General features: G+C 41.8%; 1 protein-coding gene across 1 annotated transcript; it reads right to left on the bottom strand.

Moving 5' to 3' along the window:
* Positions 1-1,680: 1,680 nt before the first annotated feature.
* LOC139371196 (coiled-coil domain-containing protein 3-like) lies at positions 1,681-23,506 on the bottom strand. The gene is made up of 3 exons (XM_071111372.1): positions 22,730-23,506; positions 15,405-15,579; positions 1,681-3,984 (listed from the first exon to the last, which is right to left on the bottom strand). Exons 1-3 carry the CDS (start codon positions 23,083-23,085, stop codon positions 3,700-3,702), a joined length of 816 nt encoding a protein of 271 aa, XP_070967473.1. The 5' UTR covers positions 23,086-23,506; the 3' UTR covers positions 1,681-3,699.
* Between the last annotated feature and the right edge of the window lie 298 nt (positions 23,507-23,804).

Below are 23,804 nucleotides of genomic sequence, written 5' to 3' on the forward strand. Positions count from 1 at the left end.
GAATACTCCAACATTTAAATTATATGAAAAAAACAACATCCAAAAACACATAAATAAAATAAGACCAGGTCTATAATTAGACTGAATGCACCAGGGAGGACCACCATAAATGCGGCCGTATTATCTGACATCTGTTTTGCAGCTTGTCGGTGCGCGCAGGGTTTATGTTGAGAAGGCAGCGTGAGTATATCATTTTTGGCCCACTTCCACAGGGCTATGGCAGATTCCTGCAGGCAAAGCCGTCTGATGTAGTGCTTTGGGAGAGGGGGGATGGAGAGAGTTATATTCTGCAACTGTCTCCCCTTCGGAGGTCAACCAAAGCCTGCCAGAGGCCCCAAACACAGAGACAAGGCTCGTAAATGTCCCTCACACTCACCCATACTCATATTCTCTGTGATATGTCTCCTTTTTCACGACTGGAAGAGGCTTACACACCTTAAAATGTGGTCATTTCTGAGTTTTACTCCCCCTTTTCCCTTTATTCTTTTTATGAAATAGCCCCATGTGGAAGAGTTTGGGTTCAGTTCTCTCCTGGAAATCATACAGAAAATTGAGAATGGCCTGAAAGAGTATTCCAGATAGGAAATTATCCTTTCACCATCGCTATGCCCAACTATGTACAAAAGGCTCTTGGGAAGAGGTCAAAATATGGGCTGGCTATTTATAATCCTGCTTTATATTCATGGAGAAGAGAGTGATTTATTCATTTTGTATCACATTGAAGATATCATAAATGCCAGAAGTAATCTATCACATGCCGTCACAGAGGAGAACAGAGGAAACATCTTGTCTGTTTTTGATTTGGGTCCTGTTTGAAAACAACAAGTCTGTTCTGCATGCTCTCTTTGCAACTAAATTCTCCCGGTGTTTGCTCTGACATTTGGCTGTACTCATCTATGTTGAAATACCAGAGCCATAGATAAAACGAGTTTGGCAAACTATTCCTGATGGCACCAAACATTCCATGACAATTTGAATTCGTAACCTTTGGTGCTAATATGGCACCCCTTGGAATTTTAAATCCCATACAAATTCTCCTCAACATCTTACCAATGGCTCTGGGAACTATCATGGATTCAAAGATCCTCCAGTCTATTTCGAGGGTATACTATACAACACAAATCTACTCCAAGTGGTGGGGGAGTAGAGGGAAGAAACTGCTTTCACACCTCAGCCTAATGTGGAACTAATTTCAGTTGATCTCTGTGCTGAAAGCTCTTTGGCTGACTGGGTTATCTGTATATCAGCCCTGTCCCATGTAACTCTCTGGGAAAAGGAGGTGGTAATCTGTAGATTTATCTGGTAACTTCTCTATAATATTTGTTTGAACTTTCTCGCCTTCCAAACCACATGTGAGAAAAGTGCAGGTTTGGCCTACCAAACACAGAACATAATGTAAAGGGACATTGATCTGAACGGTGCCAAATACTAATGTTCAGCAGACTACTTTGCTAGAATATGAAGACCTTGTTCCATCGGGATGCAGAGCTTCACACCAGTGACCTGGATGTTGCTAATGAGTGCTGGTCTATAATGAGATTCTGACCAGGTTCAGATTGTGGAATGGTCAGTGTTGATCTTTGCGGTGCTACACCTGCATCTATAGAAGGCAATCACAACAGTTTTGCTAATAATATGCTGAAGGTTCCTACTATTGAGAAATTGCAAGATGACGAAACAAACTTTGTAAAAATGAAAGTTTATTTTTGTCATTATTTGCTATCATACATGAATTAAAGGTTAAAGGCAACCAGATGCTTATTGTTTGAAAAGGAAATAAACATACAAGCCAAGTACAACACATAATAGGAGACTAGGGATGCCTCTCAGTTCGGACACAGGAAAAGATTTTACGGTACCCCATCATGCCTCATTGGCTAGTGGTTGTATTTATTGAGTGCTCAGCACCCTGTTTTCCAACATAAAAACTAAATTTTCCCTCAGTATACTGAAACTGTATAAAACCATCCACAAAAAGCTGGAATCTTAAACAAATGAACAATAAATGTGGAAGCCTTGTAGTTATTCTTGGTTAATAATTCCCATATAAAAATAGCTGAATTTGAACAGAATTTGGGGGATTTCAACTGAATTTAAAACCCCTAGGTATCCTTGCTAATAAGAGTCTGGGCATGTTTGTTAATATCATATTAATATTATTTAATATAACATGAGTGTGTTTACCTGTTCTTATGGCCAACAATACACTATCCCTGTGTTTACAACCCTCTGTCCTGAAAATTGGTTTCCTGTAAGTGCAGTGACGGTGTTGGGTGTGCTGTGTTAAAAAAAAGAGGGTTCCGTACATTCTGTCCTAACTGGTCCAAGGCAGCTCTTGTTGTTTGGTGTGAAATGGTTATGGCTGGGACTGCTGAGGGAAGGGAGAGCTGATCAGAGCCATAGATATTAAGAGTTCAGCAGACTATATTGCCTGTGTTGTCATTAAATCAAACTCCCTGTACTCTGTTAGCCTCGCAAAGCCGCCTGATCCTGTGAGCTTACACAAATGTTGCTGTATGGATATCAGTCCGGTATTTAAGAGGCTAGTACTCTGTGACTCTGGATCTGATCCATCATCAGTTGTTAAGGACAGAATTAACCTTTTACATGTAACACAATGTAAAAGGTGAAGCAGGTGTTCTTAGCCAGCAGGCCTATGACTGGTTTAAGTTCAGCATCCTCAAGTCAGCAGTGTGAGGTCCCTGGCATGGTATTGGCATCACACCTGTAGCCCTTGCCTTGACTTTCCCACTAGTTTCCCAGCTACTACGACAGCATTTCACCTGGCATTGAAATGGCATGGAACTCCACTCTGGGGAAAAACCTGCCAGCAGGAAGGCCTGGGCATGTTAGGGATGTGCGAGGTGGGTAGAAATGACAGGGTGAGACTTTATTGACCTAATTGAGCTGGGACCAGTGTTGAGCTATTTACAATTTGTTCAGTTGTCAATATTATATCCTCACAGGATAAGACTTCACAGAGCAGCACGGATCTCTACTGTATGGTATTGAGGTGAGGGGAACTAGGAAAGGGGGATATGGGAGCGAGGTTGGGATTAGATATGGGGTTAGGAAGGACCCGGTTGTATGAGATGGGGAATTTGTGATTACCATATATCCCCCAGCATGCATTTTTGTAAGGAAGCAGTTGTATAACCAGTGAGTTATAATGAAGCATGAGCACTGTCTCAGTCTGTGGTTGGAAATCACATTTGATCCAAGCCAATGTTCCCCTCAAATTGTCCTGCTACTCTTTCTGTGGTAAGAACAGTGACACAATGTTATTGCTATGACAAGAAATGCTTATCACATTGTAGTGTAGGCATTTCACATAGATCTAAACAAAGTGTATGTGTGTGAAATAGGTGTGAAATGACTGCATTCATATTGAGAAATGTTGAAGGCTATTCTATAGCATTATATTAATGTACGGAAAAATGAGAAAATTCTGAAGAATACAAAACATTTTTGAGTTGCTCAAAGCACTTTCTTCTAACGGTGTGACTAGTCTGCAACACATTAAGGGTATGCAAATCCTCTATCTCCTTAACTTGTGACATGATACAGTATTGCATACAGTACCTATCTTTAGCATACCTTTCTTTCCCCTGATGTCACATGCTATACAATCCTTACGTCCTTTTAAACAGCCTGTTCATGTCTGCAGTGCAACAGGTGGTGGTGGCGGCTGGTTAAGGTTCAGTTTTTTATCATCTTGGTGAGGATCTTTTTGAGTGCGGGTCTCTTCTGGTCCTGTGTGGTGTCTTGGTGTGGGTGGGAGGGCTTGGCATGGTGCAGCTGTTTCAGGGGGAGGGTCTGCTGGTCCTTAGTGTCTCGTTTGGCCTGGCGTAGGAGGCGCTTCATGTTCTTCACCTTGTCCCGCAGGTGGCTGTTGGCCTTCTCCAAAGATCGCACCTTTTGGGAGAGAGTCTTCACCCGCTCCTCCTCCTCAAACAGGGCCTTCTGCACCGTTGAACACAGCAGCTGGAGGAAATAGGAATGTTAGTCAACAGGAAGTGGGTAAAATGCTAATGTGCATTTCTTCTATTCTGATTCTTTGGATCATCTGGTTACTCAAGTTCCTGATCCAGTCTTAATGTTTGGAAATCTATAATTTACTTCAAAAGACAAAGATATTCATCTCAAAACCTATTTTCTTTGAAACACATTTCAGAAAACAAATGCTTGCCTTGTGTGAATATGCTAAAATGGTAATGATGTTAATCCACATTAATTTATTAATGGAGATTAAAAAAAAACGAAATGTAAGTTTAGAAACTGTTCCACTTCAGTGATGGAAAGTCTGAGACAGATTCAAATTTGTTTTATTTATTGTCACGATCATCGTATGGAGTAGACCAAAGCACAGCGTGAATTCTTTATTTTATTGAATGACGAAAAACAAGAAGAACACTTCAACAAAACGCTATGAAACCGAGTGCCGACACAGGCCACTAACACATAGACAATAACCCACAAAATAGCCAAAGAGGATGGCTGCCTAAATATGGTTCCCAATCAGAGACAACGATAAACACCTGCCTCTAATTGAGAACCGATCTAGGCAACCATAGACCTACAAAAACACCTAGATGTAAACAACCCCATAAATCTACAAAACCCCTAGACAGTGCTAAAACCGTAGATGAGATAAAACACACATACCACCCTCGTCACACCCTGACCTAACCAAAATATATAAAGAAAACAAAGAATACTCAGGTCAGGGCGTGTCACTTATATCATATGTCACGAATTAGACCCAAATCCTTTGAAAGATAATACATTGAGATTAAGGAGGAAAGACATTGGCTAATTTACTGTCCATGTGTTTCTACTTGAATGCAAAATTACATTTTTATTTGTTCAAACATCTTTTTCATGTTGCTAGGAGATAAAGTACAATACCGTTCAAAAGTTTGGGATCACTTAGAAATGTCCTTGTTTTTGAAAGAAAAGCAAACATTTTTGTCCATTAAAATAGCATCAAATTGATCAGAAAAACAGTGTAGACATTTTTAAAGTTGTAAATTACTATTGTAGCTGGAAACTGCAGACTATTTATGGAATATCTACATAGGCGTACAGAGGACCATTATCAGCAACCATCACTCCTATGTTCCAATGGCATTTTGTGTTAGCTAATCCAAGTTTATCATTTTAAAAGGCTAATTGATCATTAGAAAACCCTTTTTCAATTATGTTAGCACAGCTGAAAACTGTTGTTCTGATTAAAGAAGCAATAAAACTGGCCTTCTTTAGGAGTGATGGGTGCTGATAATGGTACGCCTATGTAGATATTCCTATGTAGATATTCCATAAAAAATTGCAGTTTCCAGCTACAATAGTAATTTACAACATCAACCCAAATAAGGAATATTCCCTTCATTCAAATAAGTACGTCGCACAACTTCAATGATTAACAATAAACACAAGGTAAGGTCTTCAGAATGATAACATGTGTCATCATTTAACAGTGGTAGCACTGAGGAGAGTAACCTAGCATGTTTGTTGATAGTGTTAAATCATCTAAGACAAACAGCTATGTCTACTTGTATTTCATTCACAGGCGGCTTGTTGCACATTATTTGGGGGCTCATAGTAAAGGCTGGAACGGAATACATGGAATGGTATCAAACACAAACACGTGGTTTCAATGTCGTTGATACCATTCCGTTTACTCCATTCCAGCCATTATTATGAGCCGTCCTCCCCTCAGCAGCCTCCTGTGATTCCGATAATCTCTTTCCCTTTTGAAAGAGTTTAAAACCATTTGTTATATCCTGTGTTATTTTCAGTCCTGCTGTTTTTGATAAGTGATGGAACCCCATGTCACGCCCTGACCTTAGAGATCCTTTTTATTCTCTATGTTTGGTTAGGTCAGGGTGTGACTCGGGTGGGAAAGTCTATGTTTTCTATTTCTTTGTTTTTGGCTGTGTGTGTGTGGTTCCCAATCAGAGGCAGCTGTCTATCGTTGTCTCTGATTGGGGATCACATATAAGTTGTCATTTTCCTTTTGGGTTTTGTGGGATCTTGTCTTCTGTTTATTGTCTGTACCTGACAGAACTGTGCACTTTTCACTTTTGTTATTTTGAGTGTTTTTTTAAATAAAAATCATGAACACTTTCAACGCTGCGCTTTGGTCCTCTCCTTTGGACGAGAGCCATTACACCCCATGTACAGGGGCTTTGTCTAACATGCAGGAGTTGTGGAACGTAGCATTCCTTGGCCTGTCCAGCAGAAACAACAGCTCATATATATGTCTTTCAGTGTGTTCCGGGCTTTTATTATGAGTGAGCCACAAGAGGTTGCATTTTATCCATCAGCAGCAGGCGTGCATGTGGCCAGAGAAGGAACGAAAAGGAAAAATAGAAAACATGTAATTTAAACAGAACTAATCTGATGGGAGGGGGGTGGGGAGGTTCTCTCCAGGGAGCGGCCTAAGGACATGTGGAAATATGAAAGTGGTTGGTAGAAAGATGCATGGCAAATGCCTTGTGCTTTAGAAATGTGGTCAGAGTGGTGGGTGAGCTGTCCCTTATGGCCCTAAGTAGCAGCCCCCAACACAGAGCTGAAACCAAACAGTGTTAACAAAAAAAAGTATATATTTTTTTATTTAACCTTTATTTAAATAGGCAAGTAATACTGGGGTCTTGGTCACACTTTATTTGGATAGTCTGGATAATCCATTTGTAGATGCTCTACAGATGATCATGCTATCAACAAACTTTCTGTTGATAAGCAACTGCTTGCTAAGGTTAAGGTTAGGTTTAGAATAAGGGTTAGGATAAGGGTTAAGGTTAGCATTGGGGTAAGGGTAAAGTTCAGGGTTAGAATAAGGTTTAATGTTAGGGTAAGGTTTAAGTTTAGGGTTAGGGTTATGGTAAGGTTTAAGTTTAGGGTTAGGATTAGTTAGATTAAATGTTACTGATAAAGCGTCTACAGATGGGCTATCCATACAAAGTGCTACCAGGGTCTCTCCTGGGAGAAGCATACAGTGGCTTGCAAAGGTATTCACCCCCTTGGCATTTTTCCAATTTTGTTGCCTTACAACCTGGAATGAAAATTGATGTTTTGTGGAGTTTGTATCATTTGATTTACACAACATGCCTACCACTGTGAAGATGCAAAATATTTTTATCGTGAAACAAACAAGAAATAAGACAAGAAAACAGAACTTGAGCGTGCATAACTACTCACCCACAAAGTAATACCTTTGTAGAGCCACCTTTTGCAGCAATTACGGCTGCAAGTCTCTTGGGGTATGTCTCTATAAGCTTGGCACATCTAGCTGCTGAGATTTTTGCCCATTCTTCAAGGCAAAACTGCTCCAGCTCCTTCAAGTTGGATGGGTTCGGCTGGTGTACATCAATCATTAAGTCATACCACAGATTCTAAATTTAATTGAGGTCTGGGCTTTGACTAGGCAATTCCAAGACATTTAAATGTTTCCCCTTAAACCACTTGAGTGTTGCTTTAGCACTATGCTTAGGGTCATTGTCCTGCTGGAAGGTGAACCTCCGTCCCAGTCTCAAATCTCTGGAAGACTGAAGCAGGTTTCCCTCAAGAATGTCCCTGTATTTAGAGCCATCCATCATCCTTCAATTCTGACCAGTTTCCCAGTTCCTGCTGATGAAAAACATCCCCACAGCATCCTCCACCACAATGCTTCACTATGGGGATGATGTTCTCAGGGTGATGTGAGGTGTTGGGTTTGAGCCAGACATAGTGTTTTCCTTGATGGCCAAAAAGCTACATTTTAGTCTCATCTGACCAGATTACCTTCTTCTTTATGCTTGGGGAGTCTCCCACATGCCTTTTGGCGAACACCAAACGTGTTGGCTTCTTTTTTCTTTTGTCTTCCTTAAAAACTCACTGACCGAATCAGCGTATACATCGATATTATTTTATGAGGCTACCCGGAACATATCTCCGTCTGCGTGATTAAAACAATCTTGACTAGTTGACTAGTCCTTAGCATGGGTACTTCCTGTTTGAGTTTTTGCCAATAGGAAGGGAGGAGCAAAACAGAGTCATGGTCAGATTTGCCGAAGGGAGGGCGGGGGAGGGTCTTGTATGCATCGCGGAAGTTAGAGTAGCAGTGATCCAGTTTTTTGTGCTACAGTCAATATCCTTATAGAAATAAGGTTAGCCTTGTTCTCAAATTTGCTTTGCTAAAGTCCCCAGCTACAATGAATGCAGCCCCAGGATATATGGTTTCCAGTTTGCATGAAGTCCAGTGAAGTTCCTTGAGGGCCGTCGTTGCATGGCCTTGACGGGCAATATACACGGCTGTGACAATAACCAAAGAGAATTCTCATGGAATTCTCACGGTCGGCATTTGATTGTGAGGAATGCTAGGTTAGGTGAACAAAAGGACTTGAGTTTCTGTATGTTGTTACAATTACACCATGAGTAATTAATCATGAAACATACACCCCTGCCCTTCTTCTTCCTGGACAGATGTTTATTCCTGTCTGCGCAACACACAAAGAATCCAGGTGGCTGTACAAACTCTGACAGCATATCCCGAGAGAGCCATGTTTCTGTGAAACAGAGTATGTTACAATCCCTGATGTTTCTCTGGAAAGCAACCCTTGCCCTGATTTCGTCGACCTTGTTATCTATAGAGACTGGACATTAGTGAGTAATATCCTCGGAAGCGGTGGGTGGTGTGTGCGCCTCCGAAGTCTGACCAGAAGACCGCTGGCATCTTCCTCTTCTACGGTGGCATTGTTTTGAGTCAGCCTCTGGAATCAGTTCAAATGCCCTGGGTGGTTCAGACAAAGGATGTGGACTGTGCAGTTGCCATAACAGGTGGTTACAGCCCGACAGGATGCTCTCAATTGTGCATCTGTAAAGGTTTGTGAGGATTTTAGGTGACGTCGTTCTGATATCCATAGTTCTTCCCGGCTGTATGAAAAAAACACTTGGGCTAACAATGTAAGAAATACTACATAAAAAAATGAAATAATGCACATTTTCCTAAGGACCAGAAGCGAGGCAGCCTTCTCTGTCGGCACCATCTTGTTACAGAAAAAGGATAGGCAGACTATAGGCAGACTGCCCCAGGTAGTATAGCAGTGGTCACCAACCGGTCGATCGTCAAAGCATTCCTAAACGATCACCAAACATTTCTGTAGAAAAGGCAAGGATAAAGGCTTGTGCTCTTTTTCTTTTGTTATGCATGTTGCCAGCAGGTGCACTTGATTCAGAAGCCCTATACACCGGGTAAGGAAAGTGTTTCCATTTTGAACAATTTCATTTGTCTGAAAAGACTATCTCTGCCTACCCTGCGTACTGGGAGATCTGGGGCTAAATCGAGTGTGCCTACTGAGCTGGCCAATCGGATAGCCGTACCTCCAGCTTCCACGACCCCGGACACAACAAGGTTTGATAGTAGCCTATGTGAGATTTCCTAACTTTTAAAACCAAGACCACAGAGAGACTGTCAAAGAAAACAGCAAAGATCTCCTGTTTTAATGAGTGAGTTCATGTTTAAGTTTTTATTCAGCACTGTCCACACTGCTTTTATTCAACCCTATTACAAAACACACTTCTTCCTACTTTCACTCCCTCTGCAGTTGAAATGAATGAGTACCCAAGTGTATCGATAGCCCTGCGTTTTGATGATTATTAGTAGCTCGTTGTGTATTTTAATATCAAGGAATATTGCACTTTCTCTGGTCATAGGAACATCATGAATTAGTGCATGAGGCAGATGCGGTATGACTGGAGTTTCGCCATGAGGTGGAAGACGATGTCTCCTGTTTTTCTGGTCAGTCTCAACAGAGGAAAGGAAGGAGAGAGCAGGGACCGTGAGAGGCGGACCCTCTGCTGTTCTCTCCCTCCATCCACTGAGACTAATGCTGGGTTCTAAACAACAGAAATCTCAGACTTCTTACTTCAGTGCATTCGAGACAACTGGAAACTCTGAAAAAAACTAGATCCAACTAGAATTTTTTTTTTTGAACGATCATCCAAATTGGAATTGCAAGTCGGAACCTTGGATACCGTCGGATACCGTCGGATACCGTCTCTTATGACCGAAAAAAGCTTCTGGATATCAGAAGAGTGATTACTCACCTCGAACTGGATAAAGAATTTTCATTAAATATTCCCACGCAAAGGATATACTGTTTCTCCGAGTCCAGGCCCAAATTCCCATCATTCCCGTGAAGAAAAGACAGAAATACATGGGGCAGAGATCGGGGTGCCATGTTAGAATTAATCGGCGAGTGTGCAACCCTCCTCTACCATCCGTTCTATTGGCCGACGTGCAATCACTGGAAAATAAATTGAATGATCTCCGTTCGAGACTATCCTACCAACTGGACATTAAAAACTGTAATACCTATGTTTCACCAAGTTGTGGCTGAATGACAACACGGATAATATACATTTGGCTGGGTTTTCTGTGCATCAGCAGGACAGAACAGCTACGTATGGTAAAACGGGGGTTGGGGGTGTTTGTCTACTTGTCAATAACAGTTGTAGCGCGATGTCTAATATCAAGGAAATATCGAGGTATCGCTCACCTGAGGAAGAGTACATCATGATAAACTGTAGACCACACTATCTACCAAAATAGTTTTTATTTATATTTTTCGTATCTGTATATTTACCACTTCAAACCGATTCTGGCACTGACTGCACTCAACAAGCTGTATAAGGCCATAAGCAAATAAGAAAATGCCAATACAGAAGCGACGCACTGAGTGGCCGGGGACTTTAATGCAGGCAAACTTAACTCAGTTTTACCTCATTTCTACCTGCATGTCAAATGTGCAACCAGAGAGAAATAACTCTAGACCTTTACTCCACACAAAGAGACGCATACAAAGCTCTCCCTTGCCCTCCATTTGGCAAATCTGACCATAATTCTATCATCCTGATTCCTTCTTACAAGCAAAAACTAAAGAAGGAAGTACCAGTGACTCGCTCAATACAGAAGTGGTCAGATGACGCGGATGCTAAACTACAGGATTGTTTTGCTAGCACAGACTGGAATATGTTCCGGGATTCATCCAATGGCATTGAGGAGTATACCACCTCAGTCACCGGCTTCAGCAACAAGTGCATCGACGACATCGTCCCCACAGTTACCATACACACATATCCCAACCAAAAGCCATGGACTACAGGCAACATCCACAACAAACTAAAGGCTAAAGGCTAGAGCTGCCGCTTCAAAGAGCGGGACACTAATGCGGACGCTTATAAGAAATCGTGATATGCCCTCAGACAAACCATCAAACAGGCAAAGCGTCAATACAGGACTAAGATTGAATCCTACTACACCGGCTCAGACCCTCGTCATACAGTATGTGGCAGGGCAAGCAAACTATTACGGACTACAAAGGGAAACAAGTTGCGCAGTGATGTGAGCCTACCAATGATGAGAGCCTACCAGACGAGCTAAATGCCTTTTATGCTTCGAGGCAAGCAACACTGAAGCATGCATGAGAGCGCCAGCTGTTGCAGACAACTGTGTGATCACGCTCTCTGTAGCCAATGTGAGCAAGACCTTTAAACAGGTCAACATTCACAAAGCTACAGGGCCAAATGGATTACCAGGACGTGTACTCAAAGCATGTGTGGACCAACTGGCAAGTGTCTTCACTGACATTTTCAACCTCTCCATGACTGAGTCTGCAATACCTACATGTTTCAAGCAGACCACCATAGTCCCTGTGCCCAAGAAAGCGAAGGTAACCTGCCTAAATGACTAGCACCTGGTAGCACTCACGTCGGTATTCATGAAGTGCTTTGAAAGCCTGGTCATGGCTCACATCAACACCATAATCCCAGAAACCCTAGATCACCGACAACGAAGAGACGGCCTCTAGGGAGGAGGTCAGAGACCTGGCAGTGTGATGCCAGGACCACAACTCCTCCCTCAACATGAGCAAGACGAAGGAGCTGATCGTTGACTACAGGAAAAGGAGGGCCGAGAATTCCCCGATTCACATCGACGGGGCTGTAGTGGAGCGGGTCGAGAGTTTAAAGTTCCTTGGTGTTCACATCACCAACAAACTATCATGGTCCAAACACACCAAGACAGCCTTGAAGAGGGCATGACAACACCTTTTTCCCTTCAGGAGACTGAAAAGATTTGGCATTGGTCCCCAAATCCTCAAAATGTTCTACAGCTGCACCACCGACCGGTTGCATCAACGTCTGGTATGGCAACTGCTCGGCATCCGACCGTAAGACTCTACAGATGGTTGTGCGTACGGCCCAGTACATCACTGGGGCCAGGCTTCCTGCCATCCAGGAGGAAGGCCCAAAATATTGTCAAAGACTCCAGCCCACCAAGTCATAGACTGTTCTCTCTGCTTCCGCACGGCATTGCAGTCCCGGAACGCCACGTCGAGGAACAAAAGGCTCCTTAACAGCTTCTACCACCAAGCCATAAGACTGCTGAACAATTAATCATGTGGCCACCCGGACTATTTACATTGACACCCCCTCTCTTTATTTTTACACTGCTGCTACTCACTGTTTATTATCTATGCATAGTCACTTTACCCCTACCTACATGTACAAATTACCTCAACTAACCTGTATCCCCACATATTGATTCTGTACTGGTACCACCTATATATAGCCTTTTTATTGTTATTTTATTGTGTTGCTTTTTATTTTCGTTTTTTACTTTAGTTTATTTTGTAAATATTTTCTTAACTCTATTTCTTGAACTGCATTGTTGGTGATGGGCTTGTAAGTAAGCATTTCACGGTAAAGTCTACACCTGTTGTATTCGGCGCATGTAACAAATACAATTTGATTTAATGTATTTGGCTAACTTCACAAACCTCACTCCTACAGAACTGTTTTCATTATGTTAATGTTTAAAAAATGTAGGTTATTGTCATGTTTAAAAAAAAAAATCTGAGCGTTAGATTGCGACAGTGATATTGACTCAGAAAAGGTTGTAGCGGCTCAGCAGGTAACCATTTTGTAAAAATATTTTTAAGGTATTTTCTGACTTTATTGAACATATAGAAGGAGAGGATGGCCGTCGGGAAAGATAGAGAGAGGTTGTGTGAAAGGGCAGTAAGCCGGATTCAAACTTATGCCGACACTGTAGATACAGTAAGTGTGTCGGCGGCTGCGGTATTACCTCAAGACCAACCAGGCCACTCAGCAGATAACCCTAAACAACAAATTCCAGGTAACAAAACTAGATGGAAGGAGAGGTGGAGCTGTTTTTTTAACTGGGTATGTGTTTCACTCAGACCAGAGGTACCTATAGTAAAGTCCCTATCTCCACATCTCCCTACCATTGTTATGGGATAGTCCATGGTTTCCTAAACCAAGCTCCATTGTGGACACATACCTATTTAATTGCCCTTGAACATGTCTGGAGTTTTGAATATATCTGGACTGTGATCTGAGCATCTACCTCCCACGTATGGTCCACACCTGCACCATAGCTACGGAGTTGGTGTGCTTGCTTCCAAAGTCTGAATGCTATCCCTATCATATCTTTCCCATGGCAGACAACCCAGTTTAAAAACAGTAATACATTCAACTGTTTACACAACCAAACCAACAAACTAATCTGAAGTGGCAGATGGACGATTTATCACTGTGGTCATAATGGTAGAGACCCAGACTCAACAGAAACATAGACATAACATGCAATTTTGACACTCATCCAGTAAGAAATATATTTTAGTAAGAAATATATTTCCAGTCTTACTGGGACATTTTCCCACGTTAGCAGAGGGACATCTTCAAGGTTTTTGAGGGAAAACAGCTGTGTGCCCCAGTTAAGAGTATCCCAGTGGGCATATGATAATTTCAGTCTAACCCAGGAAATCTACAACTATAATCATGACAGTATGTGTGTTGGGTAATTTCCATTAGTTTTACATGTGAAGGCCCTAGACTGTCACTCTTACACAAGTCACAGTCATGTCTGTGTGGCATGATGACAATATGACTGCGTTATGCTGTCAGCAGTCCAGCCTGTGGGCCTAGCCATTCCATTCAGATATTTAGTAATAAGAGTGTAATCATACAAATTACTTTGTGCATTACCTTGGCTTTGCCTCTGATTACAGATTTGAGCTGAGATGTGGTCGTTAATGGAAACTTAAGCCCATTCTTATTCTGTCAGAGAGACAGAAAGCTTTTATGTGTAGTCAGCACATGATTGGAAACAGAGAAGACTGGTGTAAATCATGAGTTCAATGAATGGAATCCAGAGACGTTGAAATGCCAGATTATTAGTTACTATTGAGGGACTATGCATGACACTATGACGTGATCACGAGTGTTTATCTTGCAAATTGACACTGAAATGTTGAGTTGAGCCATGGATATGTTATGTAGAAATGTGTAGACTTCATACTCATCAGTATGTTAATTAGCATTTAGGTATTTTACAATGTCTATGAGGCAAACTTTTCCCACAAACTACTTCAATCTGGATTTGATGAGCAACAATGTCCCGCCAACCACGAGACAGGGCTTTGAAACTGATCCAATAATTTCTACCTATATAAACAGTCATCACTAAACTGATGGCTGCCCACCTACCATAACATCGGTATGAAAGGCTCAGGTACAGGCAGTACAGTCTAATGAATGTAAATTCTGTGCTCATAGTAGAAAACCCCATAGATGGTTAAAAGGCCTGCTGCTCCCTGTCTCTCAGCCACATCCCACATCCTGCTCTACAGCCAACATACTCTACCCTGCATTGACACACATGAAAGAGAAGCACAAACCAAGGGGATTCTGACTTCCTGGACCAACTACTGATCAGAGCAGGGCCTCTATCCACCACCCAAATAATTCTGGTCTCCCAGACACCAAGAACATATTACACTTACAAGCCATATAAGCCATACCAAGAACATATTACACTTACTCTCCTCACTGGACCTTTGAAGACTGTGGTTAGCCCTAACCACAAGCCACCATTAGCAGAATGATTTCTGGATAGCATGCATTTCCATCCCCTGTGAAGTGCGGGCTCCTATTGAGATCCCTTTCATGATAGGCAAAGTTCCCTGATTGGGCGGTTAAGTGTAGGTTAAGCATAACATACAATACTCTGCAGCACTGCCCTTTAGTTAATCCTTACTGGGCTCTCAAGTGCAAGTGGTCATGGAGGACTTGCTGGGACATAGTGCGCTGAATGCTACCTCAGCCAAGGAGGGACCAAAATGGATTAAGGGGGAATAGCAAGGAAAATTGATCAGCTGTCTATTAGTGTGGCTGTCAAAGGTTTCCTGCATGTGTTTTGATGAGATTCTTCCAACCTTGGCAGTTTTTCTTGCCAGTCTTGCTCTTTGGTGGTTTAGGAGCTGCTGTTTAGGAGTTGCTGTTTCTGACTTTCTTAACAACGGCACATAAAAACCGGAGTGATAGGTTAGTTGAATTCGTACCCGGCTGTCCTCCTGAGCCTCCCACTCTGGGGTGTAGCTGTGGACCATGGTTCCGGCCGTGCAGTTGGAGAACTGGAAGAGGCTGGCGAACATGCGGTGGTTCTCTGGTGTGTCTGGGAAAATTGGGTCTTGGAAGTTAACCCCGTGGGGGATAATGCTGTAGTTCTCATCCATCCTGGGGAACACAGATAGACAGGAGATTAAGATGCAATTTTTGAATTTCTCACACACACACACACACACACTCTCTCACACACACACACACACACAGAAAACCCTCATGCAGTCTTATAGCTGTTATTTTGTTATGTTGTTTGAGTAAAACTGGAATGGACCTTCAATCCACCTGGGTCACATTTTCTCCAGCTATTAGAAGTGTGTCAGACTGAGGCGGAAGTGTTAGCTTGGAGGTTGACACTCGACAGCAGGTAGTCCATACATCTGGACTCCATCTTGTCTCCCTTGTGGGACATCAAAAGCTTGCTTATTGTTTCTCTGTCCATCAAAATGTCGGTCATGGCAGCATACGTCTTTGCATACTTGGGGTTTTGGGGGTGATGAACGAAAATCGAGGATGGCACAAAAACACAAAATAAAAAGGTACCTCATAAGTGTTTGTGTGTTGTCAGCTCTACACTGTAAAAAGTTGGATGGCTTTTACTGATTGGTATAATCTAAAATTACGTTTTGTTTCATTCAACCTATTCTATTTAATTTGTCTGGAATAAAATAAAATAAAAAATATATGTTTTATTTTCTATTGTGTTATTGACTATGTTTGTTTATGCGTAACTCTGTGTCGTTATTTTCGCCGCACTGCTTTTCTTTATCTTGGCCAGGTCGCAGTTGTAAATGAGAACTTGCTGTCAACTGGCCTACCTGGTTAAATAAAGATGAAATAAACATTTTAAAAATAAATTGTTATTAATTTGACAGATCATTGTGATTTTTTTAATAGAATGAATGCTTCTAAATTGCTTTCAACACCTCATGCAGATGCACATTGCATAGCGGTGGCAGCAATGTTGCAGCAGCAGTCTATCAGAAGAGTTGGGGGTGTGGCTTATTGGGGGCGTGGCTTTCAGGCTGTTCTTTTTGGACACCCGTGAGAGTGAATGTCATTGCAATTAATCTGTTATGTTGTATTCTCTATGTGAATGTCACGGTGTGCCCTGGGGGAGGGTGCTATCTTCCCACAGTTTGTGACTTTATGACAGGTCATAAGTACTGATGAAGGATAGGAAACACACATAATGGTATCTCTTAAAGTGTATATTTCCAAGCTGTCAAGTTTACATCTAAATATTGTGAAACATATGTGGTTAAATATTTAACTATTTGTGAAAAGATGTAATGTGATTTTAACCTTCTAAATGACAGGATGGATTTTCATATAAAGATGAACTAGTCAGTGGCCACTCCCACGTGAGCATAGACATTACATCGGCATCATGGAACCGCCCTTTTCTACTGAAACGTATAAAACCCCAGTGTAAGCTAAGTTTGCAAATGGTTGAATTTCTATGACCAAAACATACTGGGTGACACTGGTGTGTGAAGTGGTTTAAACTACAACTCTACCAAAGGACAAGACTATACGGCTGGAAATTGTTAAATTCTGAGATTATCGATCCCCACAGAATAAGAGCAAATCTTAGACTTATAATTACTAGTCTGCAGCTAGAAATTACGTAAATCTAGAACGAGAATACTGACAACTGCCGAAGCATCTATTCTATGACAACATTTCTGAATGATACTCTGAAGTATCATTCTAACCATGTTCAACCATAAAAAGCAGAGACTCTGAATAATCCTACAGGATGATCGAGCATTCCAACAGAGAAGACAACAACGACATACGGGCGTAAATATATATACATTGCAATTATTCTTGGATGAGCGGCCGTTCATGTGCAAAAGATTAGCATTTCAATTAATATAATTATAGACTGTGTGTACTGAATCCATTTTGTCTTTCCCACTCTTTCTCAGTCCCACCCCTTTCCTTTTGTCCACCAAGCTGTCATATCGGTTTAGCCCGCTAGGGGACTTTTCCATCATTGTTATTAACCAATATCTAGTGTTTGTTTTATGTATTTCTGTGATTATTTAGTTAGTAAGTAAAGAACTAATTAATCCAATTTGTACATATGTTGCAGATTCATAATTTATGCTAGGATTCGTGCAGATAACCAAGAATTTTACAAAGTTTAGAATGAGACTGACAGAAGGAAAATATTAATAATAATTAATAGAAGACTGTACTCGATAAGAAATGAAAAATTTAAATATAGTGTCACGTATACTCCCTCTCTGGCCTCTAGGTCATCAGGCTGCTGATTATCCCGCACACCTGTCACCATCGTCTCGCGCACCTGCACCTCATGACACTCACCTGGACTCCATCACCTCCTTGATTATCTTCCCTATATCTGTCTCTCCCCTTGGTTTTTCCCTCAGGTGTTATTGACTCTGTTTTCATGTCGGTGTGCTGTTTATGTTTTGTGTTCATTGTTTATTTTATTTATTAAAACACTCACTCCCTGAACTTGCTTCCCGACTCTCAGTGCACTCATTACATGAAGAGTCGATTTGGGAAGTAGAGACTATAAACATTTTCCCGTGGTGCCCCGACTTCCTAGTTGATTAAAGTTTACCTGATTAGTTTAATCACATAATAATTATTATACATAGAGAATTGATTTGATAAAATAACAGTCTTCACATGTAATGATAGTAACGACAAGACACAAAGTAGAATATGTGCACTGCCAGCACTGAATCTGTAATGATACTTGCTTGCAATGATACTAAAGAGCTTGGTAAAGTTTTCATTGGTAAGCTAGCTACCAGTTGATTACACTATTGAAGTCAATAAATGTGAAAGTCTATGTAAAGAATGTGATATGAGTAATGATTTCATGTTATTGTACCAACTGAATTTATTGATACAGGAAATGTATTTAATTGCTTGTAACCCAATTTGTATAGGTAATATCAAATGGAAAAATCTACTTGGAACAATATGAAAAAATTGGTTGTATTTACATTAAATATTAGTTTGGATTTAGGTTATTTATTAGGTTTTACCAAAGGGGAAAAATAAGTTGAGCTTTGAAAGAAATGGATTGCAACTTGAAATGTTTTTTTTGGTTGATCCAAAGAGTATTTTTTTACAGTGTATGTTTTTGTCTGACCCAGACAGCCTGATGTTTTGTCCCTACAGTGGGGGGTCACTCATAATGTTGATAATGATGAACTACTGTGGCACTGGAATGTAAGCAGGGGCAACACAAGGTCAACCCTGAGAATTATGTGGATGGGGAGAGAGGATCCAGAGGGAATAACACTGTGTTGTACTGTTGGCCCCCAAAATGTGCATGGTTCTAATTACCAGACTATTTAGAACAGACACAAGATAATACTCACAATGGACATGACCACTGATAATGGCTGTGTGTGTGTTCATTTCAATGGCTTTGAAATTAATTTCACTGCATATTTTGAGGGACACTGGAACCAATATCTTCCTCAAAACAATAACTGATGCACTGGTTTTAATTAATTCCATGCTCCTGAGACATTAATCCTTTTCCATCCTGACAAGCATGGCTTTGTGGATTGTTTTATATATTTCATAAACAGTATGTTTTGTCCCTCTTTCTTTTTCTCTACCTTCCTCCATCCCTCACTCAATCGTTCTCACCCTCCCTCCATCCCTTCCTCTCTCACTCTCTGTCTCTCTCTGCTCTGTTGCATGTTGAGGGTTGTGGCCAGTGTTTCCCCTACTTCACAAGTCTAGCATGTAAGTTTCGAGACATTTGGTCCCTATAGGATTACAACTCGATGTATAAACCAACCAAATACTCCCAGATGGCGCAGTAATGTCAACCAGCACTAGTAAATGCAGTTTAACGGCCAATGTTTCCACTGGTTTCAATTTCTTCTCAGCTTCTACAAATTCCATGGCACTTAGCAGACACATAATTATGTCCTAACCACTTGACGTATACATTCCCAAACAGTTCCCCAGTCAATGGTTGTAGAAAAAAACGATATCTTAAGAAAAATAATGTCTATGCTGGTTTAGCTATCCTGGATGCTGTGTCTGTATTAGCCAGCTATATTGTCAAAGTTCTGCCAAACCAACATATTATCTCCATTACACTCTCAGCATAAGGTATCAACTGCATACAGTACAGTCAATGGGACAGCAGTTATAGGGATTATCCTTTGTTTCAAACCCTAATGGCTTCCAGAGAGCTTACACGTATGCTGGTTCTCAGACCCTTTTTCACATCCACTCTCAAATTCCCCAACTTTAAACAGAGCTCACTTCCCTCTCTCTCCCATTCCTCCACACAAAAAACCTGGTCCTCCCTAGGAAAGCTTGTCATCTAGTCTTAACCTTGTTTAGTCAAGAGCATGTTGGTTTAATTAATGTTTCCATGCAGCCTGTCTCCTATTTCTTTGCTTTTCTGTGACGGTTTGACTGGTGAGTTTTGCCCTGTCAAAATGGAACCAGCTGGCTGGTTGGTTCATGGTTCAGCCACACACCAAAGAGTCAAAGGAGGAAGTAAACAAAAGGGGAACCGCTGGGATGTGCAATATACCTGAGCCAAATACCAAGCTCTCTCCATGGTAATGGAAACTAAGGCAGACACTCTGGAGTCAATTCCCCCAGTAGCACTATGCTGTGTCTCTCAGTTATTCAAGCAAGCATCCTTTCTTGTCCTGCTTACAGTACATAAGTGAACTGAACACAATAGAGAGATTATAGCTATTGTTTATTGTTCTCAGTACTTTCACCTATTCTATCTTTTCAGATTGGTGATTCTTGGAATTAAAACATAGGGAAGGAGGCTTCTTCCAAATTAAAGTAGCCCTCTCTAGGGGCAGGCAGCTGAGTGTCTTGAGGCTTAAAGCTCGCCAGAGCACCACCACTGCATTGAGATTTATTGACTGAACATGTGGAGACATCCTTGAGAGTTCAGAATGAATAGCTGTCATGACCCCTTCACTCCATTTGGCTAGATGAAAGCAAGTGATGAACTATTAAGTCATAACCGAAACATGAACTGTAAAGCCTTAACCCACAAATTCTACTCACAGAATCACCAAGAATAATAATCTGTCCTTCACTTTGTTTAACAGCAGACAAGCAACAATGTTATGGGATTGAGATGACTACATTTGGCACAGACAGGCAGACCAATCAACAAGTCTACAGTTTTGGTCCTGTGGGAGACTCCTTGTTACATTTCTTCATATACGAAACTCCCCTTTGTCCTGTCCTGAGCACTCATAGACGTGATTGATTGGGGAGGCTGTTTCAGACTGTGTCGTTTGGGGGGCTTTAACAGGAAATGGGAGCTCACTGGAGACTGATGGAAACTTTTCAGCATTAGCTTGCTGATTCAGCGCCTGAGAGTGCCAGCGTTGCAGAACAACGAGAACAATGCTTTCTGGAACTGGAGACTCCTCTGTTAAATGTTTACGACGGAGGTCTAAGATTAGCTGAGAAGCTGCAGAGCAACACTAGGGGCTCAGACAGATCCCCCCCCCATCCCGGCATCCTAATGGAGGGAGGTAGTACAGAGATGCATCAGAGGAGGCATATTCTAATATAGGCTTTTTATGTAACTTTGAGTGACAGTTTAACACACTTTTCATGTATACGTAGGATTTTTTATTCTAGTTTTCATGGCACACTGAATCCTTGGACCTGTATGTATGTCTGTGTCTTATTGTGATCCTTATTAGGTAGTTTCCTTCCAGGGCCTCCTGGCTGATTGCAGGGCTAATCCCTATGGTTTGTAGTTTCAGGATGAGGAGACTTTCAGATCAGCAAAAACCCCAAGGCCTGATGGGTTTCCCAGTGATGGAGAACGGCTACATAGTGACACCATCAACCTTTCCTCTCAAACAGAACACACAAGTTCCTGTGTGTGTGTGTGTGTGTGTGTGCATGGACCTGTGTTAATACGTGCATGCGTGTGTGTGCGTGTGTGTGTGTGTGTGTTGACTGGCAGCAGGGTGCCTGTGAACCTGGTGTCTTCAAAAAAACAATACAAAATGTAGCTGGCCATCCAACTCATCAACAAAACACACACATATACACACTCTCCCCCTGACTATGTAAACACACAGTCATTACTGTACTTGGCTGTGAACCTCCATACGGAATAGCTGAATACTCCACACTGGAATTCCTTTGAAATACTGATAGAATGTGCACTTAAATGTTCTAGGTGCTGAGAATGAAAGAAACACAGGACATGAGACAAGTTAAACCTGTCGGCACAAGTTCATCTCTCAGAACAGAAGGCCTGGTGTCATTCATCTGGGTTGTTCTGTGGTTGGGATACAAAGGGCTTCCCATCCAGCCTGTGGTTGGTGTGGAGATAATACCCTCAGCCTAAACTTCCAGCTTTAAGGGTCTCCCCTAAGCTGTTGGGAACTGTCAGACTCTGTAATTATAGAAGCTGGAATGCCATGGGCACTTTTTCAAAGACTGATGTGTTGTTCCATTCAAAAACCAAGGGAGATAAGTATTAAGGTGTCAATCATCTCACATTATGAAACCTGCCTTTGTGGAAAGAAATCTACTGATATGCTGTAAATTGTGTAAGGCATTTTAACTATCGCAAAGTAGAACAGATGTTTTACCTATAATATGTGAGACAGTTAACTTTGGGTCAAATTCACTGGTGGTGCTTGTGCTGAGTCTCTCTCTCTGTTTCTCCATCTGTTTCTCCATCTGTTTCCACATCTGTTTCCCCCACATTAAGACCTGTGACAGGTGTGACATCTGAGCAAATGTGCATCATGAATCTGTCCATGGTAGACATTGTAGTATCATTACAGGCGTAACTTCAGAATGACTGGTACCTGATCCTCTTTTCAATTTGTTGCTTTTAATCTCACAATCTAGCTACTCCATATAACATGCTTCATATCATACGCACACACACACACACACACACACACACACAGACACGCAGACACACAAACAGCAGGTTTGGGTTATTATTCTTGCTGTGTTTGCATCCCAAGAGAATCCTAAGGGCCAGAACATCACTCAACTCTATTTCACCAAGTATTCATGGAACACAAGTTTCTCATTGTGACTGTAAAAAAGAATAACAGCTGGAAATGTAAGGGTTATATTGTATCTAGACACAAGTTCAGGCAATTACACAACCAAATCACTGTATGCCTATTTTCTGTTGAATTATGATTGTGTCATTTCTGACTTACAACACCGCCACACTTGACAGCGATAAACGCACCTCCAACACCAGGATGTCAATGTATCTTACCTCAAAAAGAAATAGTAAGAGTTGTTCTCCACTGCGCTATAGGAGTAACATGGGAAGTAGCCCAGCCCGGTGACATTGAACCGAGAACCAGCAGGGACCTCCAGCATGCTGCCCCACGCCTGGTCGCATTGCAGCTCGATCTCGGCAGAGAAGAAGAGGTCTGTGTCATACTGCCAAGGTAAGTAGTTGTACACACTGTATGAGTCCTTGTGCAGCGCAAGCACCTTGGCGAAAACGATAATCTCTGCGAGCTCCGCGCGGCACGCCTCCGTCTGTGGTCTCCAGTCATGGGGCAACTGGCATCCCCAAACTCCGCGCAAACAGGTCGCCAGAATCAAAGCCAAAATAGCACCCATGGCAGGCAACTGCGGGTCTCGATTGCAGCTTCTATGAAACGTAATTATGTGGCAGTGATGGGTAAGCGCTACAGGACCAGTGACTTCTCATCAAACTGTCCGACAGGACTGTATTCCATGGGCTTGTGTGCAAATGCGCAGCACCAATGTGACATATAGTCACTCAGTTGTTGCAGTCAAATATAATAGCTCCGCAGCAGTTTATTGATTCAGTTCTCTCATGCAAACCCCTCTGTCCTCCCTCATCCCCTCCTGCACGCTAGACTACACTCTGTGAGTGATGATCTAATATTACGGCGCAGCTCCCCTGTATCCTGTAGAATAGAGGCGCTCAGTGCGCTTTATATCTGACACTCTATTATAACCTAACGTAGCAGGCGTAAAAAATACGTCTGAACGGAGGGCCCACATCTGGTTTCCTGCTGAAGAGGAAGCTAGGTCGAAGTGGATGTATGCCTGAACACCGGATGCATCCGTTTGTTGGCAACTCCGCTAAGGATGCACCATTCTGACAGCCTCCATATAGAACATTCTCCACTTTGTCTATTACCTAACACTTTATATTACTTAACCTCTTTCGATCAGACATCCAGGGGGTCATCAGGCGTTATCTACAGTGTCATCATGTTTAAAAACAGAGCCTATAAAAAAAATGGTATGCCCATTTACAATCCTCCAAATGTGCAATTTGCAGACCATTGTCTAGTATAGGCTATTTC

This window comes from Oncorhynchus clarkii, chromosome 17 (genome assembly GCF_045791955.1).
Source record: "Oncorhynchus clarkii lewisi isolate Uvic-CL-2024 chromosome 17, UVic_Ocla_1.0, whole genome shotgun sequence".
Lineage (NCBI taxonomy): Eukaryota > Metazoa > Chordata > Actinopteri > Salmoniformes > Salmonidae > Oncorhynchus > Oncorhynchus clarkii.